General features: G+C 39.2%; 5 protein-coding genes and 1 pseudogene across 5 annotated transcripts; 3 read left to right on the forward strand and 3 right to left on the reverse strand.

Annotated features, from left to right (window-relative positions):
• The first annotated feature begins 1,643 nt into the window (after positions 1-1,643).
• LOC137736451 (uncharacterized) lies at positions 1,644-2,241 on the forward strand. The gene has a single exon (XM_068475717.1). It carries the CDS (start codon positions 1,728-1,730, stop codon positions 1,974-1,976), a length of 249 nt encoding a protein of 82 aa, XP_068331818.1. The 5' UTR covers positions 1,644-1,727; the 3' UTR covers positions 1,977-2,241.
• Positions 2,242-2,500: 259 nt separating this feature from the next.
• Positions 2,501-5,571, reverse strand: LOC137738055 (uncharacterized). The gene is made up of 5 exons (XM_068477658.1): positions 5,196-5,571; positions 4,441-4,607; positions 3,655-3,954; positions 3,276-3,539; positions 2,501-3,135 (listed from the first exon to the last, which is right to left on the reverse strand). Exons 1-5 carry the CDS (start codon positions 5,524-5,526, stop codon positions 2,758-2,760), a joined length of 1,440 nt encoding a protein of 479 aa, XP_068333759.1. The 5' UTR covers positions 5,527-5,571; the 3' UTR covers positions 2,501-2,757.
• Positions 5,572-6,160: 589 nt separating this feature from the next.
• LOC137738372 (probable calcium-binding protein CML25) lies at positions 6,161-7,358 on the reverse strand. Its single transcript, XM_068478007.1, has one exon. The coding sequence runs from the start codon at positions 7,026-7,028 to the stop codon at positions 6,450-6,452; it is 579 nt and encodes a 192-aa protein (XP_068334108.1). The 5' UTR covers positions 7,029-7,358; the 3' UTR covers positions 6,161-6,449.
• A 753-nt stretch (positions 7,359-8,111) lies between these two features.
• On the forward strand, positions 8,112-12,162 carry LOC137737965 (ankyrin repeat-containing protein At2g01680-like). Its single transcript, XM_068477559.1, has 3 exons — positions 8,112-8,630; positions 10,142-10,551; positions 11,150-12,162. Exons 1-3 carry the CDS (start codon positions 8,318-8,320, stop codon positions 12,029-12,031), a joined length of 1,605 nt encoding a protein of 534 aa, XP_068333660.1. The 5' UTR covers positions 8,112-8,317; the 3' UTR covers positions 12,032-12,162.
• A 1,872-nt stretch (positions 12,163-14,034) lies between these two features.
• Positions 14,035-15,718, forward strand: LOC137738383 (putative F-box protein At1g47790; annotated as a pseudogene).
• Positions 15,719-16,212: 494 nt separating this feature from the next.
• LOC137736849 (protein VAC14 homolog) lies at positions 16,213-23,193 on the reverse strand. Its single transcript, XM_068476142.1, has 20 exons — positions 22,740-23,193; positions 22,511-22,624; positions 22,296-22,361; positions 21,605-21,694; positions 21,392-21,511; positions 21,238-21,266; positions 21,006-21,148; positions 20,815-20,909; positions 20,550-20,636; positions 20,319-20,426; positions 20,136-20,227; positions 19,875-19,956; positions 19,570-19,635; positions 18,689-18,804; positions 18,459-18,579; positions 17,932-18,093; positions 17,688-17,816; positions 17,462-17,530; positions 16,971-17,270; positions 16,213-16,741 (listed from the first exon to the last, which is right to left on the reverse strand). Exons 1-20 carry the CDS (start codon positions 22,827-22,829, stop codon positions 16,640-16,642), a joined length of 2,181 nt encoding a protein of 726 aa, XP_068332243.1. The 5' UTR covers positions 22,830-23,193; the 3' UTR covers positions 16,213-16,639.
• Between the last annotated feature and the right edge of the window lie 343 nt (positions 23,194-23,536).

The following is a 23,536-nucleotide window of genomic DNA, read 5'->3' on the forward strand; positions in this document are numbered from 1 at the left end:
TCATAAAGTCACATCAATATGTATATATAAGAACATTAGATTTAAAAGGAAGAAAATAGAAAGAAAAGGAAAGGTTGAAAAGATTGTATAAAGTAGGTTGCTTAAACCCTTGAAACACCAAAAGGGTAGAAAGAAGTCTAGAAGAACTGTGTTGCATGTAGGAACGATGCAAGCATTTAAACGCACTCATACAGGCCGTCGCCGACCATAAACGCTTGGTTTCGTGCTTTCCATACATCGATAAGAATCCCTACAAATCGACAAGTATATTTCGTACATGGTAAGCCAATCTCTTTTCAATCACTCATATTTAAAAAGTAGGATTATATCTTTCCTATTAAGCTTTCCACAGTCATTTTCTTGAGTTCCACAAGAATCATCATCATTTTCTAGATTCTTGAATAATATCTGAGTTCTGACCAATTAAGTCATCATATAGGACTCGTTTATTTATCAGTAATCAGAATAAAAAAAATAAAATTGAATAGGTTATTCCATTCCCTTTTCTTATTTTCTTCCATTCCAATGATATCCGATTCCTTATTTTTCCGTTACTAATAAGTAAGCAAGCCCTATATTCTTATCCAATACATGTACCACTTGTTATCATCTTTTTAAAGAATACGAACCGATTCATGATCCTTAATTTTTAATAATCATAAAAATATGTGTTGCATTATTATTGATGTTGTTGAATAAAAATTTAGGATCTTGATTCGCGAGACTCAAATATTGCCTAGAATGCCTAGAATATCTGAGAAAGGAATAGAAGTCAGGTTACCTGGATTGATTACCTTTGATTTGGAGTTTGATTATACTTAATTATCAAGTCAAAGGAAGGAAGCCCCTTCAAACAAGCGTGGAAGACCGGTGGCTTTGTTTGGCCGGGCAGCCACCCAATTTTCTCTCCCTACCTCTCTCTCTCACTAGGACTTCGCCCTTGTTCTTTGACCACAAAAGGACCCAAATAATGTATGGATTAAGCTACTAATCAAATTACTGAATTAGTAATGAGGATACCTACAATCCAATAGTTGACAAAGAAACCAAAGTGGCATTGACCCCCTCAGCCAATGAGATGAAAAATAATTAAACAAATGAATACACAAAAATGATAAAAATGGTCAAGTGGCGCCAACCACTGTAACAAAAAGGGAGTTTTAACAAAACACTCATGTTACTGTTCACTTTTAACGAAAAACCACATTTATACCTTTCTCTAGTACTATTTATTATACCTTTAAAAAGGGCTTTTCATTGAAGGGGAAGTTTTTTTTTTACTTTTCGTTAGTTTTCCTTAACAAAAATGAGAGTTCCGACCCCAAGTTAAAAATGGCAAGTTGAGTAAAAAAGATAGTGATTTTTGCGTTCTCGTTGTATTTATGTATTTCTTATTTTTTTTGGGTTTTTGACTCCTGATTTTCTTTAACTATTATAATTCAACGAAAATCTTGTATAAACACGTTTGATAAGTGTCATCTCAAATTGATTTCATATAGAGGAGGTTACTCTTCCCTTTTGGAAATATCTGACCTTCCCGTCTCTCTCACTATTCATGAACAAATAGTGTCCCTTTTCGTTCTTTCTTCCCTATATATATAGCTTTCAAAACGTTCATGACTCTCCAATAAACAAAAAGTTAAAACAGATACGCAAGGCCGAAGGTGTGATTTCCTAACGCCCTAAGAAAACAAAAAGAGCGTTAATTTCTTGCGCTGAGTCTTTTTATGGAGAACAAGAACATCACCACCAAGACGACGGGCGAAAACGACGACGACAACGGGATCATGGACGAAGAGGGGACATACAGCTACATGGCTGTCCCAATTCACAGCCAAGTGAGGAAGATCAAGCAAGAGTTTGAGAAGATCAAGCAACCGTCTCTGCAGCAGCCTGCAGAGACGAGGCTGAGAAGGGTGCTTCTCCGCGAGATTACGCGCCAGCGCTCGCGTTCGCCGCTCGGGTTGGCTGCATAGGGATAAGCCTCGTAGGGGTTGCCCTGCTTGCATCTGCATGGTTATGGTGGCGACGCTTTAGAGTTTACTTTTTTCTGGTTTTTTTCCTTACTGTTTTTCTTGCTTTTCTGTTTCTTCACCGCGCCAACTACGACAGTTCTGGTCTTTTGGGGTTTTACTACGTTAGTTGTACAGGTTTCTGTTTTGTCGGAAATTTAAGGAATAGTGAAATTAATCTTAATTTTCCACTTGTCTGGTCTCATCATTTCGTACTTTAATTTTATGATTAGACATAATTTATTTATTTCTGTAAATTTTGCGGTTTAGGAGGATGATCAGACATCAAACTGTCTTTTTTCTCATCATATCATCGGAGAATATTCTTCATCGATGCGTAAAATATCTTGTGAAAAATTCCTAAGTTTCAACAGGTCACTTTTTCTGTGATTAGAAAGAGTCGTTTTCTGCAACTTGCTGACATGTTCAAGCATATTCAACCGGTAAAACTCATGGCCTGTAAGAAACTACCCGTCACATCTAGTTCGACCTTTCTAAGAAAACCGAAAAAACAGCGAAATAGAGTTGCATTGATTCATCCAGTAAGCGGAACGATTAGAGAAGAACAAAAGAATCTGTGATTAAAACAAAAAATACAATATTTTTAAGCATTCTACAAATGATAATGCACAAATTACCAAAGAGCAGAAGAAAGATGCTGCAAAACAAAGTAGCTAAAACGAAAGAGGCAACAAACATGACTAAGAGAGTATTGTGCGCAAACAGCCACCTTTACTGCAGCAATTCAGCCTTTAGCGGTGACAGTTTCTTTCGATGCAAGAAACTTCACCCTCTTTGTGAGATCTCTCATCACGTCTATAATCACCGATTTTTTCTGAATTCTGAATTGGATAGCCAGCTGAGTAGAATCTGAAACACCTTTACTCAACAGGGATTCATCTTCCATGATTTTGGTTGGGAAATGCCCCAGTGCAATCACACATAATGCAATAACGGTGCGAAAAGCAGCTAATTCATTTGCAATACCAAGGGGAGCTTCAGCTGATATGGATTTAAGTTTGTTTAAATCGTGCTTCTGAACTGTTTCTATGTCATCAGCCAGAACAACTCTTAAGGCTGCCAACAAGCGCCCCTCAACCAGTTCCGAGCCCCCTAAGCATACCTATTAAGCAAGACAAGAGTAGAACAAGATTAAATATAACAGTTTATATACGAGAAAGTCTAAAGAAGTCTTTCATAATTTTAGCACAACTACCATGATCAATCCGTTAGTAATTATATATGTTTCAGGGAAGCAGAAACCTTGAGAAGCGGAGCTTCCCCATCTAACTTTAGCTGGCATAAGATTTCTTTCTGCCATGGAGATGGTGCAGAGAAGTTGGGCAATGATACTCCGGCAGCCATACTTGCAGCATCCAGAAGTGCTCCATCATATTTGAGTTCAATACAATCATAGGGGTTTGAAGGTATCACAAATCCATAATCCAGAAGGAAAAGATCATTGTTTAAACATCCATAGTTGAGTACTAAACCATCGTTCTCCTTGATCTCTGTTTCTGCCACAACCTGGATTGAGAGAGAATCTTGACAAGTAAATGAAAATGCGATTTTAAGTTTTCAACTATGATATCTATTGGAGATTTTCTAAATGAAATTAAAGAAACAAAAAAGAAAATAAAACCTTTACTAGCATCTTCATATTCCTGTCATCTTGGTCCTGAACTATTGCGGCATTTGGGTTGAAACTGTGGTTGCACATATCGATGAGAGGAAGCATCATCGGAATATCATTGTAGTTCCCGCCTGGAAGTTTTTTACCATATAAACGGAATGCCCGAGACGAAACAGCTGACATTGCCCATCCAAGAGAAGATGCATCTACAGCTTGGCCACCAAAAGGGTGATCATTTGGTTTCAGATTTTCCAGAGCACGCTTGACTTCTTGTTCAAAATCAAGAAGAAATCTGCATCTCTTGTTTACCTGCAACAGGAAATCACTAAACCTTCAAATCTTGATGTGAGAATCAAGTGATTATCAAGGCCAAGATAAGAATCTATACACAAGCTATATTACAAGCCCCTTGAAATCATGGTGTTGAACGTTTATGTATCCAAAATTCATGCATATGCCCAACATGGGCATTTGTTGCCCATATCGGAGGACAAGAGTATCTATGCCATTTCTCTGTCCTGCTCAAGAGTGTCTATGCTATCCCAATTATTGAAAGCAATTTACAAAAATGTCCCAAGTTCGGATTCAGCCAACCCTCTCCAAGGCAATATCCAACCATAACTATAACCCACAGTTTCTCTAAGATATCAGATTATCTACGCTAGATTTTAAACACAACCCGAACTAGAGAGGGATGGAGGGAGCGGGCAGCTCGTTTTGCAGTTTCCCAGCTCTTATATGGTCTCATATGCAAGACTAACTCAGTAGTAAATATTGGGATCTGTGATAAGGTACCTGGTAAAGAAGTGGAGCATACTGCAAATTCTTTATGTCCTCACCAGGGAAGAAGATGGGTATATTGAACGTTTCAGGGAGGCTGCTGATATATGGCCACCAGAAGGATCCAGTTTTTGCTCTTTCTTGCAGAAGCTTCAAACCCAATTTCATTGCCCAAAGTTCCTCTGCCAAATGCTTCCAGTGTTCGGTTTACTCATATTCAAAACTCACTACAGCCTAATGTACGAAACTTTAAGTTACCACCTATGCAGAGAAAACAAAACCTAAATCCTATATAAATGCAGTAGGTTTTTATGTTAGCAAACATCTTATGTAAAATATTTCATACATGAAAAATGTACCAGCTAATGAAGCTCGTCTACAACTGAGGACACATTTTGATGAGGCAAGCTACTGCTAATTGAAAACATCTTATCCTTTTTCTTTTGAGAAGGCGATATTCTAAACTACGGGGATGGAGATTCAAAGTTGGATGCAGGGATGTGGCACACTGCCGTGACCAACTGATCTAACCCACATTTGCGATTTAAAATCTTAAAATAAACACAGAATGTCACTAAGCATTCAAAATCCCATGGAAATGATACTTCAACTCCAATCGAATTTAGTACATATGAACATCGAAGTTCAAACCTTTTTGAACCAAATGAATAAAAAAATAGACAAATGCGAAATACCCATGAACTAAACAGCACACAATACATCAAATCATGATCACAAACCAATAAAGTCGGAAAGCCAAAAACACCTACCAGGAACTTGGATAGCCAAATTATCGAGAACAGAGTCGACCCCATCCCTGCCGTCCGATTCAGTTGAGCCAAATCTCAAAGGTACGTGCTCCGGAAGAACAATTAGTTCGGAACCCCTTGGGATTTCCTCAGAAGCCACCAATCCAAGACCAAAGGAACTGTCTTGAGTTATCTTCACGCCCTCGTGCACAAACCCTCCTTCCCGACGGACCCACTTGATCAGGTCCGGCGGGTGTGGGGCCAAGCGCGCAGGATAAGAGGCGGAGGCAGCGGCGCAAGTTAGAGGGCGGAAGGCGGTGAAGGAAGCCAATAACATCTTGGAAGCTGCCATGGTCGAGCCACACTCCAGTGCTCCTTCCAAGTGCTGCTAAGGATACTTTGATGTTTTGGTCACGGACTAATTTCCATGAAAAGTTGTGGTGAAGTTCCCACATTAACCCAATCAAAAATAAGGGAAGGTCATGGTTGCCGAGTTTTGACGGGGACAATTTCGAGATTTCATTTGAACTCAGACTTGAGCTACGAGTGCCGGATGTTCGGTGGATGTCTACCGAAGGAAAATAATGTTCAGCATCTTCTCACAGACATTGAAAAGTTCGGTATTCCATGCCGAAGTTTATCACATATTCTTTTGCTTAAATTGTTGGACTCACAGGTTTTATTATCTTCAAATCCATTCAGTTACATTGAAAACGTTATCCGACAAACACATGACTACATTTCAAGGATATATTCTTTTACTCTAATACCAATTAACTTTTAATCACTACAGGATGACCTAGTGGTGCTAAAATGCCTTTATAAATTTTTTCGGACTCTGAAGGGTGAACTAGTAAACACATCCTATTTTGTAGAATTTTTCAAGTTGATGAGGACCTTCTCCAAGGACACCGATATTGTCTCTATTTTATCACCTATCCAATCCGTCAAGTATGATGTTTTATCACAAAATGACTCGATGTTAGTTAAAGTGAGGTAATTCTTTTTGAAGTGCTTCTCTTCTTTACCGCTGGCCGATGTGGTATATAAATGGGATTCCAACACATTTACATACAAAATCAAAATTAGAAAGTATTAACATTTCAATATCGATTAGATCCGAATTAATACAAGGATGAAAATGTTAATATGATCAGGTACTTAATCATAAAAATTGTACCAATTAACTGAAAGAAACAAAAAAACAATTAAATCACAGAAGGGATGAACAAATCCAAAAAAGTGGAGTGTCATCAATGAATTTGACGTTGATGATCAACCTGAAACCGGATCAGTGTAACGCGATCCCGTCATCATCATGACCTTAAACTCCTCGAAATTGATCATACCGTCGCCATCACTGTCAACACCACCGATCATCTTCCGGCACTCGTCCATCGAACATTCGTCCCCCAAGCTCCGGAGAACTTTGTACAATTCCTCCACCGAAATCGAGCCGTTTCCGTCAATGTCGTAGACGGAGAAGGCGTCCTTGAGATTCTCGAGCGCCTCGGCCGGGTCGATCCCTTTGGTGTTGAGCTCAGCGAACTCTTTGAAGTTGATGAAGCCGTCGCCATCGGAATCGACCTCGGAGATCATGCCATTGAGCTCCTCGTCGGAGGCCGGCTGCCCCAGGCTGCTCATGATGGCCCCGAGCTCGGAAGACGAGATCTTGCCGTCGCCATTGACGTCAAATTTCTTGAAGACCTGGTCGAGCTCGGCAATCTGGGCGCGCGAGTGGAAGGAGGGGGATCGCGAGTGCGTGGGGGCGAAGGCCGGGTGGGGTGCTGCGGCGGCGGCGGCGGAGGAGGGACTGGATTTCTTCTTCCGGGAGAAGAGGGATTTGAAACCCATCTGGATCAGAAAACAACCGGAAACCAAAACCAATTGGAGGAACCAAAATTCAAGATTCAGATTTGTGGGTTTCTGAATTTGAAAATTGGGGGAATTTGGGATTTGTTTTTGGTTTTGGGGATTATATATGAAATTGGAGTGAGAAAATGCGTGAGGAAAGAGAAAGAGGAGAGAGAGAGTTTGGTTAGGGAGAGGGGAATTGGATGAAAAATAATAACTGAATGCAGGAAACAAAACGGAATCCAACTAAATCTCTATCTTTGTTTTCTGTTCAGTTTTACTCTGATGAATTGTTGCTAATTTTGGAAGAGAGAGAGAGAGAGAGAGAGAGAAGGATTAGCGCGTGAATTTAAATTACAGTAGTTACCAGTGTCCAGTGCACACCAACTCAATGACTCGTTGCACGCCACGCTAGCCACGCGTCACCCACTCAACGGCCTCCTCCTACCTATATCACTTTCGGGTAGGTAGGCCATTCGGGCCTAACATCATTAGGGGCCGGTTTGAGGCAAACCTGGATTTGAATGTCTCGACCCAGACCATATCTACGACCCAATTGAAACAGACTTAAATTAGGTGTCGGCGTGCCCTAGGCTAGGCCAGCCCGCTTCAGCATAACGCGTAAAAGTCCGTGATAAGAGGCACGTAATTGCCGGCGGAAAGGCTAGAATTAAATCATGCCGAGTGTCACACATTTTTTAATTAGAACTAATTATCTTAATAAGCATGATTAAAATATGGTAATGATAACCGTGAGCTGATGGTGCAGTGGTAAAGGGTATATTGTGAGATTTTCTTCAAATTAGAAAAGGTTTTGGATTCGAAACTTGTTGCTGATGTGGAAGCCAGACTTATGGCTAGAAAAAAGTTGAAATGCCCATGTAAATCTTCCTGATCTTCCAAAAAAAAAAAAAAAATGAATATAACCGTGACTTGTCACCTGTTGTACCTCTTTTTTAAACGAAAAAAAAAAATATATATATATATATATATATATGTTAATGATGAGTAAGGATGATGTGATACCAGTGCACTCCTAAATTGACTTGAAATAAAAAGGAATCTTAAGCTCTCCACAATAAACCGCCCTCCCACCCCCTACAGTTCCACATGATGCCCTCCCACTTTACAGTCCTACACCTTCAGATGAATCTCTGGACATACTAAAAAACATCATTAATCAATCACACCTGGTACTCGTTTACAGGAATACCTGGTCGGCTCCTCCTCCTCCACCCTTGATGAACCCAAACAGAGACTTAACCAAAGACTGAATCTTTTCAATCACGATGGACTCGAAGTCCGTGCTTTTCCTGACCCACCAATCCTTCTTCTCCGCCGTCCGATCCGGCGACCTTGCGGCGCTGAGTCGGGTGGTGGAGAAGCTCGCCAAGGACGAGCCCTCCTCAAATGGGTCGCTGGTATCTGATCTGATGGCGATGCAGAACGACGCCGGCGAGACTGCGCTGTACATGGCCGCGTACAATAATCTGGAGGAGGTGTTTGGTTACTTGCTCAAGTTCTGCGGTGTCGAGGTTGTCAAGATCCGGTCCAAGCTTGATATGAACGCCTTTCATGTCGCAGCTAAGCGTGGCCACTTGGGTAAATTGATTACTGGTTTCACTCTTCTTAAAGCTTTTGTTTGGGATTGAATTCATTGGTTTTTTGTTTGGATTTTAACTTCATTAATTGGAACGATCCTTGTATGTGCTGGATGATCGTAATAATTACTGGTCGTTTATGTGCAAGTTCAGTAATTAGTGATAACAAGTAAGAATACCCGCACTTCGCTGCGGGTTTTAAAAACGTTAAAGTTGATAAATGATTAGCTAGAAACATTGAGAATGGTTTTGTAAGCATAAACAGTCAAATCTCAGACTACCCAAAAGGCATTAAGTAATGATCAAACATGCATTAAGATCCACGTCCAAGAACTTCATCAATCGAGCTGGTACGAATGTTAAGAATCCTTCCGTTGTACAGAAGGCTACATGGAAAAATAAATCAACCTTAGAACCGCAGATAATCATCAAATTGCAAAGTACATTACCTTCTTGGTAGGCTCAGGAATTTCCCAAGTCTTGGTTTGAGAGTCTAATGACATCTTTTGTAGCAAATCTGCTGCTTCTAAAGAACGCAAACAGTGAAGGAAATACAATCAACAAATACAAACAAAATCTAGGTCTTGGAGCAGTGAACATAGTTTGAATTTTACCATTTTACACAGAGGTAAAAGTCAAAAGTCAATCATTCAAAGGAAATACACAAATTTTGTAAAAGATAGATTGAAGAGGAAATTAGCCTTGTTTTAACTACAGAAATTTTCCTTTGCCGTCAATTAAATCATTATTTCACTTCTTCTTTTGTTAGTTGGTTTCAAACTCTAATAACCCATGTCATTTTTTACCATGACCAATATGTGATATTTGTTGCTGGAGAAAGAGGAAGCTAAATAGAAAAGAACAAATTCGTCATGATGACAAATGCAAATTTCAATATATTTAAACACAATCCAACTCATGATGCCTAGCTTAAAATGAATTGAATTTGAGTTGGACATTTGAGGTATAAAGACCATGGGTTTGTTAGGATTTTTCGATTTCTGAGAGCTTTACATCTTAGTCTAAATGAAAAATGATGTTTGAGGATTACATCTAAAGCATATTTCAGTTAATGATTCAACAGCTTCTGAATGACAATGGTATTCACATTATTTTTCACTTTGATTAAAATGTGTGACAAAGGTATTCACATATTACAATAGCCTAAATCAACCTCACATTATTTAATCACATTATTAAACCGGAGCGACAAAGGTACTCACATTATTAGATCAGTTCAAACTCTACCCAATTCCCGGGCGCGTATAATCTATATTTACTGTTTGTCTTTCTGTGTGTATATCAAACTGAACCCAATTTCATATGAGATCGGCAGCAGGAAATGCGATCTTTTATGGGCTCCAACTTTCCTTCAAATCGAGACTAATTTCACTATTTTTCAGCGAGAGAGCACTCTGGTTTGTCAAGTGAGGCGGTGGAAAGTGAAGCTCTTTAAGAGGATGTGTTCCCTTTGACTGCTTGGAAATATGTTATTGACTGTTATTTATTCAGGTATTGTGAAGGCACTATTGGGAATTTGGCCCGAGCTTTGTAAGCTGTGTGACTCGTCAAACACTAGCCCTCTTTATTCAGCTGCCGTTCAGGACCATTTAGATGTAGTCAGCGCCATCTTGGATGCCGACATCAGCTCAGTGAGGATAGTAAGGAAAAATGGTAAAACTGCGTTACATACAGCTGCAAGGTATGGCTTGCTCCGTATTGGGAAAGCACTTATAGAACGAGATCGAGGAATAGTCTGCATAAAGGATAAGAAGGGTCAAACTGCACTTCATATGGCCGTAAAAGGTCAGTGCACTCCAGTTGTAGAGGAGATATTGGATGCTGACACTTCTATACTGAATGAACGTGACAAGAAGGGCAACACAGCTGTGCATATAGCCACAAGAAAATGCCGTCCACAGGTATCTTCGTACTGACATTCTATTTCTGAAAAAACATGTAATCATAAAATCCTCGTCATTATGTTTGACATTTTACGTAGGATGAAAATATCAGCTCGTAAAAACCTTGTCATTAACTAGTATTCCTTCCATTGGATTTATCAGTTGCTTTGCTTTACTTGCTGGGTAACCATAAGCCTAAATTGGGTTAGGAGCTAGTTCTTTACATGGAGATTCCTCTTGTGGCAACTTGCCAAGGAGTCCCTGCTTTAGTCGTCTTTACTACTACCCAAGACAGATAATGGCCATGCCTTGTTTGGACGTGTGGGTTATCTACATGTGTGGGGATTATGGAGAAGATGTGAGATGACAGAGAATTATGATGGATAATAAGTAATGTGAGGATATATCAGTTAAAAATTTTATATTGGGACCTCATTTTTCCGTCGATGAAACTTTTGTTGATAAAGTTCGTCTTTTCTTCTTTGATGAGGAACCAGGAAGTATGGTATTACATCCTCAAAAGTGGTGAATCCAATTTCATATGTTTTTCTTTCTGTGTGTATATTCATACTTCTGTTGCTCCTCCTGTGATGATGTTTTATCCTCTTTCTTTCAGATAGTGAGTGTTTTGCTGAGCTATACGTCTATTGATGTCAACGCCATAAATAATCATTGTGAAACTGCAAGGGATTTGGCAGATAAACTACCATACGGGGAATCTAAATTAGAAATTACAGAAGCACTAGCGGAAGCTGGTGCCAAGTATGCAAAACATGTTGGCCAAGTGGATGAAGCAATGGAGCTGAAGAGAACTGTGAGCGATATCAAGCATGAGGTGCACTCACAGCTCATACAAAATGAAACAACTCGGCGGCGAGTTTCTGGCATTGCCAAGGAACTAAAGAAGCTTCATAGGGAAGCTGTCCAGAACACTAACAATTCTATCACAGTAGTTGCTGTTCTGTTTGCATCGATAGCTTTCTTGGCCATTTTTAACTTGCCTGGCCAATATGTAAAGTCTGGGGCGGAAGCAGGGAAGGCTAACATAGCCGATGAAGTTGGTTTCAAATTGTTCTACCTGTTGAATGCCACATCTCTTTTCATCTCACTAGCAGTTGTTGTGGTTCAGATCACTTTGGTGGCCTGGGAAACTGGGGCTCAGAAGCAAGTCGTGTCAGTGGTGAACAAACTAATGTGGGCTGCCTGTGCTTGCACCTGTGGGGCATTTCTGTCGATAGCTTTTGTGGTGGTCGGAAAGGGGAGTTCATGGATGGCTACTACCATAACCATTGTGGGAGTGCCTATCCTTATTGGAACTCTTGCAAGCATGTGCTACTTTGTTTTCAGACATCACTTTGGGGCCTTCCAGCGGGACTCGCAGAGGCGCATGAAAAGGGCCAGTGGAAGCAAGTCCTTCTCGTGGTCCTTCTACTCGGCAAATATCTCAGATCTTGATGATGAATATAACTCCGACCATGAGAAAATATACGCTTTGTAAACACGGATACGCCATATGGGGAGTTTACTTGTTTACCTGTCGAAGTAGCAGTTAATGTTCATATTTGAAGAGGTGCTCTGCTGTAATCTTTGATCGCGCCAACCGTAATAAACAGTTGACTGTATATTGTATTTTGTACTTGTAACTACAGATCACGTTCGATCAACACTTCGTTTATATGGTTTCACATGCTCCCATGGCTACCGACCAAGTCTCTGATGCGCTTCAAGTGCGTCTGCAAGTCATGGTCCTCTACAATCACCGGCGACTCTTCCTTTCTTGAGGTCCACCAAAACAACGTCAACTACAGTCACCTCCTCCTCAAAGTCGTTGACCACTCCACAGGCTACTACCACTCTCCCCCTCACTGGCCGAAGTCAGTTTACAATTTCAGTCCTTGGCATACGATCCACACAGGCAAGCTCTGCATTCGATCTTCTCCGCCGCGAATCCAGGTATCGGTTCATGTTTATAATACGATGATCAATAATCTTGGTAGAAGTTCAATTGTGTTGCCTGAACAGATATGCCTGAAGGAGGATGATGCTCGGTTGAGTTTGGTTGCAAGAGAAGAAGGCGTAAACATAATATGAAGGAAATAGGATTTGGACTTGTGCTTTGTGAAAGTATCTTTATGAATAATATCGTATGTCTTGCCAAAAAAGAAAACATATATAAAAATTATGGAATAAAAGATAATTTCTTTCAAAGTTTAATCATAAAAATAAGTGTAAATAATGTTAGAGAAATCATTTAAATCATATTTTTATAAATTAGATGATGTGGTTGCTGATAATTAAATTTATTTAAATATTAATTAACGTGCTTATTTTTTATTGATAACGCATCACCTGATTTACAAATTTAATTTAAAATATTAGTCTACACAGTTTGGTATGAAAATCCAACCGGCCGATGCCTCCATCAGTTTAGGCCATCTCCAACCGAAGGAGGGTTAAAGGGCTCCCTTTAGCCCTATGGTCCTGCAAGAAATTATATTTTAATGAACCGTACTAGGTCATATTTTGTACCATCTCCAACTGAACGGGCTAAACATAGCCTTTTGACAAAAAACCATCTTCAACCAAGGAGGCCAAAGGGCCATAGGCCAAACATAATTTATTATTTTAATTAAATTAATATGGTTAATTAAATTAAACTACCATATTAAAATAAGGTTTTCGAACATATTTTGAGTATCACTTGTCGCCAAATGAATAAGCCTCCGGATTTTTTATCCTTATATAATCTCAATAATTTTTTGGATAGGATTTCGATTAACGTGTCACTAACGTGAGTAACTCTCTAGATTTCTTATCTTTATGTAATCTCAATAATTTTTCGGATAGGATTTCAAGTGACACGTGTCGCTAAAGTGAGTAACTCTCCATATTTCTTATCTCTATGTAATCTTAATAATTTTTCGGACTGGATTTCAAATGTCACATGTTGAGATGTAATTGGTTGTGCAAATTTTAGATAGGATTCGTATCTATGTGGCACTTATTATCTTCAACTTTTAATGTTGTAGGAATGGTGTAGGTATTTATAGGAAAAAAACTTAGAATTTTTTTTTTAAATTCGTCCAAAAAAAAAAAAAAAATCAAATTCCAATGGTAACTTGACGGCAGCATGACATTAGCTAGCCGCTAATAACTGGCGTTATGCTGATGCCAGGTAGCCGTTAGCATTCAAATGGGCTGAGTTGGAAGGCTGACAAAATGTCAAGCGGAAAAATGTCAAACTTGACATTTTGGCAGGGCTGGCATCAAACTTGACATTTTGGCGCTGGAGGGTTGGTTGGAAATGGATAGCCGGCTGACCTGATTTTGGGGTTTGGGCCCGGTGGGTCCCACAAGCCTTTTGGTTTAGCTTTCAGTTGGAGACAATTTTCATATCATTTCAAGTTATTTTTAACCCTATAACCTTTAGCCGGGTTGGTTGGAGATGAACTTAATTTAGCGGGCCGGCCACGCATCCATTGAGAAAAAGAACACGTGTATGTATATATATTTCGTTGTACAGCAAAAAGCTCTCCTGGGATGGTTGTTAGTGCAGAAGCGATTCTCGCCGCGGCAGACGGCTATCCTCACGGCGGGCAGAAAACCAGATAGAAGGGATTTGGTAATTGTTGGATCTCTCTGTTTCTCTGTTTTGATCTTTTCTTGTTCATATGTGAGTCACTAAATTCGATCTCATTGAAAACTCCATAAAGTAATAACTTTAATCTGTTCGTTCGATAATCCTTTCGTTTACATTTTTGCATTTTTCAATATTTCTAAAACTGACGTTTGACAAACTAGTTTTAGTTTATATATATATATTCTCAGAGTCGGAAGTTTGGATGGGGTTCGGAATCTCCCCCGAAAAATGAACATGGAAGTAGCTGAAGACGAAGGCGATGATGTTCCGAAAATTCCATCACTATTTACGGAGCTCCCAAATGAAATCATATGGTTTCAGATACTCCCAAAGCTACCAGCCAAGTCTCTGATGCGGTTCAAATGTGTTTCCAAGGCGTGGTTCGCTCTCATCACCCGAAACCCTTCCTTTCTCAGTGCCTACCGAAACCTGCATTCCAATCGAAACACCAGTCTCCTCCTCGATCTCAGGAACATTGACACGAAGCAGCAACACATTATGTCCCTCCATATCAACCAAGATGGCAGTCTCTCACCCGCCGGCGCCACCCACCTTCTAACACTTGAGCCCCAAGAGTACAGTCTCCCCAATATGCTGTACGGCTTGGCTTGTTTTGTCTTTATTCATGAGCACCGCATTCGCGTATTTAATCCCTGCACCCGAGAGTCTATAACCCTTCCCTCCACTTCCAATTCACCCACCAGCTACCAATCTACTTCACCGGACATCAAACCCTGGGGAGCCGAGATTGGATATGGCAGTCTGCGAATTTTTACAGGGTTGGTGCAAGTATTAACCTCCAGTTTTCACACTGGGTAGTGCAGAGTCATGGAGGCGCGTAGAGGTAGAGCACGATGATCTTCCATTTGATCATACTTTTTGGCGCATTGACATGAAAAGTGTGTGCCTCCATGGAGCCATACATTGGACACATGACGAAGAGAAATGTGTAGTGGTATATGACCTTGGAGAGCAAAGATTCAGAGTCATCCCATTTCCTCCAGAATTTGATGGTAACAGCCGTCATTTTTGGGCAATTGTTGATGTGGGCGGATGTCTAGCGCTCGCATATGACAAGGAGACGACTTCAACTTCATTTTTAGCAGGGTTAGAGTTGTGGATTTTGAAGGACTATCAAGATCAAGTATGGGTTAAAGGAGGTTTTCGCCGTTACATATTCTTTGCATTCGTTTTCAACATACCCTTACAGTTGATTATGTGCAATCCACACCGGTGAGATCTTGATAGAATCCGGAGTGCTATCCCAAGCATTTCTTCACTTTTACGATATGAAGAATCAAAGCTTCCGGGAAAGTTCAATTGTTGTGCCTGAATGGACATGTAAGAAGGATGCATGTATTAGATGGGACGTTATTTCTTGTTATGATGAAACGATTGCCCCCGTGAAATGAGAACTCGAAAACATGGTCATCGATCGACGATTCGATTCGATTCAGGGTGCATCGCTTCTGGTTCACGGTGCATCAGAAGGCTCTGAATTTCTGGATATTTCTCCCTTTCCCTTTTATTATTTGTGTTATTGTCTTAATGGTATTTTTATTTATTCTTGTTTTGGTCTGTTCAGGAGAAATTCTTGTATGCATCCGTCTCAGACGGCTTATAAAAATTTCAGTGTGCTTTGCAAAAGTTCTTGTGAAAATTTTCAAATTCGAATTTTCCAAGAACTACTTGCGAGCTATAACTCATGATTTTTAACAAATTTGCAAAAATCTATAAAATCCATAGCAAATTTGTTAAAACTGATCTTGCATGTATTTGAAGACATTATGCGCTCATTTTGAAGTATTTTTAAAATAACTGAAAGTGTTTTTGAAACCAATTCTTAATAAAAATTCAAGTGGATTCTAAAAAAAACACTTTAAATGCTTTATACAAGAACCACATCTATGATGTTTCTTCTGAAATCAATTTTTCTAAAAGTAGTTTCATTTATTTTAAAAACACTTTCAAATCAACCCTACGAATGATTTGAAAACACTTTCAAATTAGCAGTACATAAATGAGAGAACACAAGTGGATCGATCAATTAAAATACTACACATTAAACTTTCTTTTTCTTTTTTCCATTTTTCAGGATCAAAGGTGTACATGAAGATGAAGGACTTACTTTTATAAGATTGCTGTAACAGGCAGTATTAAGAAAACAAACTGCGTCTTCTAAATCAAAATATCTCCCTCCTCCTCCTACCCCCACGTGGTTTTCGATAAAAAATAACACAACCACGTAGGGCACAAGTCCGAAAGAATAGCTCGAGCTTACAACCGAGCTCGACTCAATTTAAACCCAATTTTTACCATCCCGACCTCCACGAGTTTTTAACAACAAACTACTACGATATACAACTTTACAAACTATACCAGATCCCGTCATCCACGACTCCCATGCTTCCTCCTCCCTGAGATGAGTACATATTAAGCCTCGGCCAGTGTCCAGATGCAGCAACGTTATAATTGTAACTGGCCCGGGGCCCTCCGAGATCTGGAAGGCGCCCTGATCACGTCTAATGAAGATCGGCTATGGCTTTGTTCTTCTGGTCTCTGCACATCCTGCATATACAACAAGGCAGCAATGTAATTCCAACTAAACCCTATATAACGATAACAAGTAATAATCTAAAACGAACAGTGACAGTGGACTGTCAAAAATGTTTGCAACAGGCACATGACGAATCCTGCCTGCCAATACTGCCCCAAAATAAACATTTGCCAACAACACTCGTTGAAATGCTACTTATCTCAACAGAAATATTCCCCAGATGGAAGAAACTCAACAAACCTTCGGTGTTGAAGAAGCTGTGGAAGTACTTTGTGATTGTGCCTGCACCTTTGCATGCTGACGATGTTGCTGCTGCATTTGCTCAAACTGCCGTAGTCCTAAAGTAAAGTTAATTCCATTATGAGAACTCTTACTGTCCTGGTTTATGTCACCGTCTTCAGTGATCTGCGAACCACTTGGCATGTGATGTAGAATCTGATGGGGATTCCCTGAAGAAGTTTGTCTGAGTTGCTCACTGTCGAATGAGTATGAAGGTACAGTTTTTAAACGCGTCCTCAGAATTTTAAAGGCGGCACTTTGCTGCAATCAAGCATGTAACGAAACTTAAACACACAAAATTACCAATTAAAAAAAAAAACAAAAACTCTCGCAAAGAACACATTGAAGGAGTTTCCAAAAACTCAGATAGGTATTGATCTCAATGATTTATGCACGCAATATCACAGCAAAATTCATCCTCAAATAGTATAAAAAGAGCATTTAGTTTATACCTGAGGAAGCAACATCAGTAGACCATATAAGGCTTTTAACAACCATATATGTCTTCCAGGTTCAAGAAGCTGCAAGAATCAAAATACGATCTCAGGCACTCAAACTAATTTGCCAGTTTGAGAAAGCAATGCAGTAAACACAAAATGACAGTTTAGGGGAAAACATGATAAGGATGCTATGGTACAACTCCATTACTAAAAGGAGAAATACATTTCAATACAGCACCTGTAATCTAAGATACGCAAAGATTGGAGTTTCTAGTAACCGAATCAATTTATCCAGCTGGACCAAAAACTTGACATTAATATCTTCTTCCACCAGAGACTGAATCACGGTACTTGCATGCTGATATGTCTGTCATGAAAAAGCATACACAACATGTTCAAGAAAAGAAAACAAATGCTCACACACAAACACAGATTTTTAAGTGAAAGGGACGACCATGGGTGACAAAGCTCTAGAACCTCACCTGAGCTAATAAGCAGAGGCTTATAATTGCCATGGGTGAATGGCACCATGAAGCATATAAGGAAACAAATAAGTCTTTCCCAGAAGGATTCACAAGTGACCTTTTCAAAAGATCTCGAAGCTCAGCCAACTCAGAGGATGTAAGTAAAATAAAGTTCAAAGCCTGAACAAGGAAAAGGAACACAGGGATAAAAAAGATTAGGCTAGACAGAACACAGAAGAACTCTTGAATAAAGAACACAAGCATACAATTAAATTGGTATTTTGAAAGGGTGATGTTATTGGCACTCCAAAAAATTCCTTGTGCACTCCTCACAAGTGTATTTTTCGTTCTAAATATAGAAGTTTGGAGTGCACGAGGTTTTGGGGTGCCAATAACAGCACCCTTTTTAAACGCCTCAGTCCTGATAGAACGTTTTAATTCTGGGCACTAGAATGTACGAGCTCATTTATCATGCCCCATGCGCCTGTTGATTCATTTGTGTCACTTATGCACGCATTACTTTATGTAGTGTGATAAATAACAACCTGAACCATAACAGATGCAAAATCCAGGTCTGACTCTCCATCTAGTATAGTAGACAGTTCTCGGTAGACCCTTTCAGCATCTAAAAGCACACAAAGTCGGCGAATAATCAACGCACCACGTCTTGGGGAAAGAAAACAAAATAAAGACCATGGTTAAAACAAGAAACATATTATCACAGATTTAAAATTAGCACAAGGAGGGAGGGGGGGATAGGGAGGAAGACACTCACTTCTCTAGAAGAGAGTTGTCCACATGAAAATTATGCACAAGGAACACAACAAGCTGGTGAAAGTGTTGTGGATCTTTTGCTATGCATGCATGAACTTCTAGGACCAAGAGAACCACCTGGACATAATCCAGACTTGCAACATTAGATACACTCATAAATGCCGTTCAACATGTAGAGTCAGTTAGCTTTTTCATTATGCATGTTTCTGGACACCATAAAGCAATAAATAAGCTGCATTCTGGCATACTAAATAAAATATCACATGATAACTCAATAACGTCTTATTACAAAGTTGAAAATGCCTCTGGAAAAGTACATAACTAAGAACGAAAAGTGTATGCACATCAGTCAGCAGATGATCCTGGCAAATCACAGAGAGTTATAATAGACGATAGTAGCAATATTAGTGCACGACAACCTTAGGAGCCATTTGATAACCATTTCGCTTTCAGTTTTTGGTTTTCAGTTTTCAGTTTTCTGAAAACTGAAATCTTGTTTGGTAACTACTTTCAGTTTTCCAAAAGGTGAAAACTCAAGGCCAAATTTTGAAAACTAGAGAAAGCAGTTTACAGTTTTGGTTTTCAGTTTTCAGTTTTCATTTTTCATTTTTTTTGAAAACTGAAAGTAGTTACCAAACAAGGTTTCAGTTTTCAAAAAATTGAAAACTGAAAATGAAATGTTATTAAACGGCCCCTTAATTAATAGTCAACAACAGATCCATATGACTTAAATGTGGAACACAATAAGTGCGAAAATACAGATACCACATAAACAGTGGGAGTCGACAATAACACCATAAATGAAAATGACAACTAAAGAAAGATTAGAAAATACAACTTGAAACAATATGAGAAAAATATCCATCAGAATAAAAGGATTACCTGATCAGAAGCATCTGAGAGTGCTTCCAAAAGGGTGTCAAATATGTCGTTCAGAAAACTTAGAACCTGTTCGAAGTAAATTTTAAAATCAAATCTGTGTAACAAAAAAATACAGGCCCAGACAAACAGTAACCCATGAAATGACAAATAAACACTGCCCACACTAACTAAAATCAGAATTTAGAGAAATTGCCTAACACTATTAACCCAGCTGTGGTACCTCCTCCCCTGATTAAACATTACGGGAAGACTAGGTAAGAAACAATCAACTAGAAGTACAGAGAACTCAAGAAGTGCCAAACTACCTCAGCACGATGTCTGTTTAAAAGGTTTGAAATCCAATGCAGTGCTTCGATTCTAGTAGCCTCCCATTCACTAGATAATTGCCTGATCACAAAATATTCTCAAATCAAAACAAAAAACTAAAGCATAATAAATGTTTTATCATAACAATAGAAAACACAACTTCAGAATGGACAGTAGCTCCACAACAAACAGAATCCCTATGTACACCCATAAAATAAAAAGGGTAAATTCTAATAGGGTTTTGGTTAGAAAAACTACACCTCCTTGCAATAGAGAGGATTGCTCCAACGTCAAATCCTTCAGCTGGATCAGCCTTAATGGCACGAAGCTCCTCATTGGTTTCACGAGCAACCTTTAGTTGAGAGGGGAAAAAGGAGTTCAGTGGAAGAAACTCATGGAGGCAGTGAAACCTGGTATATATAGGAAGAGGACAGTCAACCTACCACTCTAATTTTCTCTTCTTTATCAGATATGCAGGGTAGAATTGCTCCCAGAATATCAGCATAATAGGGAACAAGCTGGTCCCCACCAAGTTTTACAAATTCATTTATCTGCACAACAGAGAAGCACATGCGTAAGACTATTCAATATAATACAGGTCAAACAAACTAATAAGAATACCAGAGGATAATGATACCAATGAGTAAACACTACTCTAGTTTACTCTTACTTACCCATGTGATAGCTGTTAACCGAGTAAATTCATCCGGCGAAGCAGCTCTCTGTACCAGTATTTCAGCCATGCGACCATAATCTACAGACTTCAAGAGTAGCACTGCTCGAGTCAGAAAATTAAAATGAACAAGATATATACTCTCAGAAACAGGGAGAAAACTGGCCGTATGGAAAAGACTGGCACAGGTTCTCCAAAAGTAACTAGGGAAACACATAATATAAACATCATTGCAGGATTAGTTCATCAACAGTTAGAAGCCTTACTGGGGAGTTCTTGATCTCCTGGAGAAACTCTGAAAGTGCTGAATCAGCTTGTTGTCTAATCTCATGGCTTGAATCACTTAACATATTGAACAAGCCTGAGATTTATTAGCAAACTGTGAGTTCATATGCAATTACCAGAAATGATGAGAAAGACGAGAAGCACGTCAATCTTTCATAGTATAAACAATTACCATCAAGAAAATCAGGAAGAAATCCCAGCATATCAATATCTGGAACACTGTCTAAGACAGTGATCCATCCAACCAAAAACTGACGGACATAGGGATTCAGGACATTCATACGCTCCCTCAACAGTGGAATAAATTCTTCAATGCTGTGGTAGGGAAAGAACAAAAAAAAGGTACATTGTAAGTGTTGTACAAATGTTTTGAGAGACAAATCCAGATCAAGAATATTACACACCTGAATTGATCACTTTCAGTAACAATATCCTGCTTCCAAATTAAAAAAATTGAAGTTTATATAACAGAAATAAATGCCTATTTGGAAGACAAACAATTGAGAAAATCCGATGCATGAGGGATAGACACAAGCCAATATTTTGAAGTTTATATACCTTTACAAGCCGATCTAAAAGATGAGCAGCACTTTGTACATTAGCATCGGAATCCGCTGAAAGCTTACACAAGGCATCAAATATCTGATTAAAGAATATGATGAAATCTCCTCTTACAACCTGCCAACCAGTAAAAATTAAATTAAATTAAATCTAGGCCAGGTGAGAACAACAGAATAATAACTTAAAAATTCAGCCACCTAATCTGCTCACCTTTGCAATGTTATATAGAGCTTCACAAGCATAATAACGAACTCTGCTATCTTGGTCCGAAAAGGAATTAAGCACAGGAGGCACAATTTGCTGGCAGGGTGAATCAGAAGCAAAAGAAATATTCAATACCATTAAAGAAGAATTTGGCATTTAAATCAAGTCAGAAATGCATATATTAGCTATGAAACTCAATACTTTTCAGAAAGAGAAGATCCAAAATTTGGCATGATGCTATCACTACTCATTTCAGGCTTACATATATATACTCCATATTCAGCTGGCATTCAACTCAATTACGGGATGCATACTAAGAACTTTCGAGAGGCTTACAAGTTTACAATTAACACATATTTCTACATGAATCTTTGGTAATTCACTTAGGTTCATCAAGCTAAGTCTAGATATCCTCATCTTAGTTTGATTGCATCTTCCACACTACAACAACATTATGGTGGGTAAACGATCAGTGATTTAGTCATCTAGAGTGGGAGCTCAGCACACTGAGCCCATATTAATTGCTAATTTTAATTAGCAAAACTAAGCATCCTATTTGTAGCCCTTGCTATACACTACCTTCGGAAGCTTAATTACACACATAACGACCAAAATTTAAACCATCCATGCCACATATATCGAAGGTCCATACCATTTTTTCTTAAAAAAAATTGATCAATTGTACCCATTGCCTTACCTCAAGATGCTGAGCCGCTTCACTGGTCAACCCAACTGTTGCAGCAGCTAATCCTATCAATCCTCCCTATACAAAATTCAACAAATATATTCAAATTTTCTGCATTTGAAACTTTAACAACATGGAAAAGAAGAAGCACGCAAATTGTAACTTCAAATTAGTCTAATGACTTACACAACAACCAACTCACAAATTAACATTAATAACACCAATACCTTCCGGTGGTTGGCTTGCGGCGAGTAAGTGAATTCCGTAGTGAGCAAATTGATCGCCGCCGTAATCTTATCATGCTCCCCAGCCGTCGTGAGCTGCTTCACTATTCCCTCAACCTGCACATAAACGCCAGCACATAACCATACAATAAAATCGTACAATACGATTTCAAGATCTAATTGCAACAACTCGGAACCCTAGCAACAGAATCAATCGACGCAAGAAAGAGACCTCAAGAGCGGCATTCTTGCGCTTCTCATAGAGCTTGTCCGCGAGGTTGCGGAGGACGCCCGCGGGAATCACTGAAAGACCGTCGGCCATGTCAAACCCTAGGAATTACAAATTTTTTCAAAAGAAACGAATTCACCGATCGAAGGACACAGAATTCGGGCGTCAAATTCGTTTCCGAATCTTCTCCTGCTCGAATCTGAACATTTCTCTAGGGTTTTCGCCGGAATCGAAGACTTCGGGAATCCGAAAACTCCAATGGAAAATCAGATCTGCAGAAATTTGGGAACGAATGGGAAACGGAAGAAAACTGCAAAGCAAAATTTCTACGGAAGTTTTTGCTTTCCTTTCCGTTTTTCTTTTTCACTTCTAATTTCTAATTCTTTTTTTTTCCTTTAATTTTTTCTTTATTTGGTTTCTGGCTGCTTGTCTGTGCTTTCTACTCCCAGTCGTGGCAGTCCTCTCTCTCTCTGTATTTGACTATTGGGGCGATCACGGAAGGGGCTAACAGTAACAGAGGTTGGAAGTCTGGCTGTTGGTCGAAAAGACGGATGTACCCTCGTTTTTTTTATGGTGATGGATGATGGATGATGGATGATGGATGATCGGCTGTGAGTTGTAATTTTCAACGCGAATCTCATCTATTTCGTCACAATGTTAGGTAAATATACACTCAATTTTTAACACTAATTTTAAATCGGTTAATATCATTCAAAAAATTACTAGATTTACTAAATTTACGTGCATCAAGTGATTGTCACCAATCAAATTTTTACCTTAATTCAAATTGAAATTTGTTT

The sequence above is a fragment of the Pyrus communis genome, chromosome 6 (assembly GCF_963583255.1).
Source record: "Pyrus communis chromosome 6, drPyrComm1.1, whole genome shotgun sequence".
Taxonomy (NCBI): Eukaryota; Viridiplantae; Streptophyta; class Magnoliopsida; order Rosales; family Rosaceae; genus Pyrus; species Pyrus communis.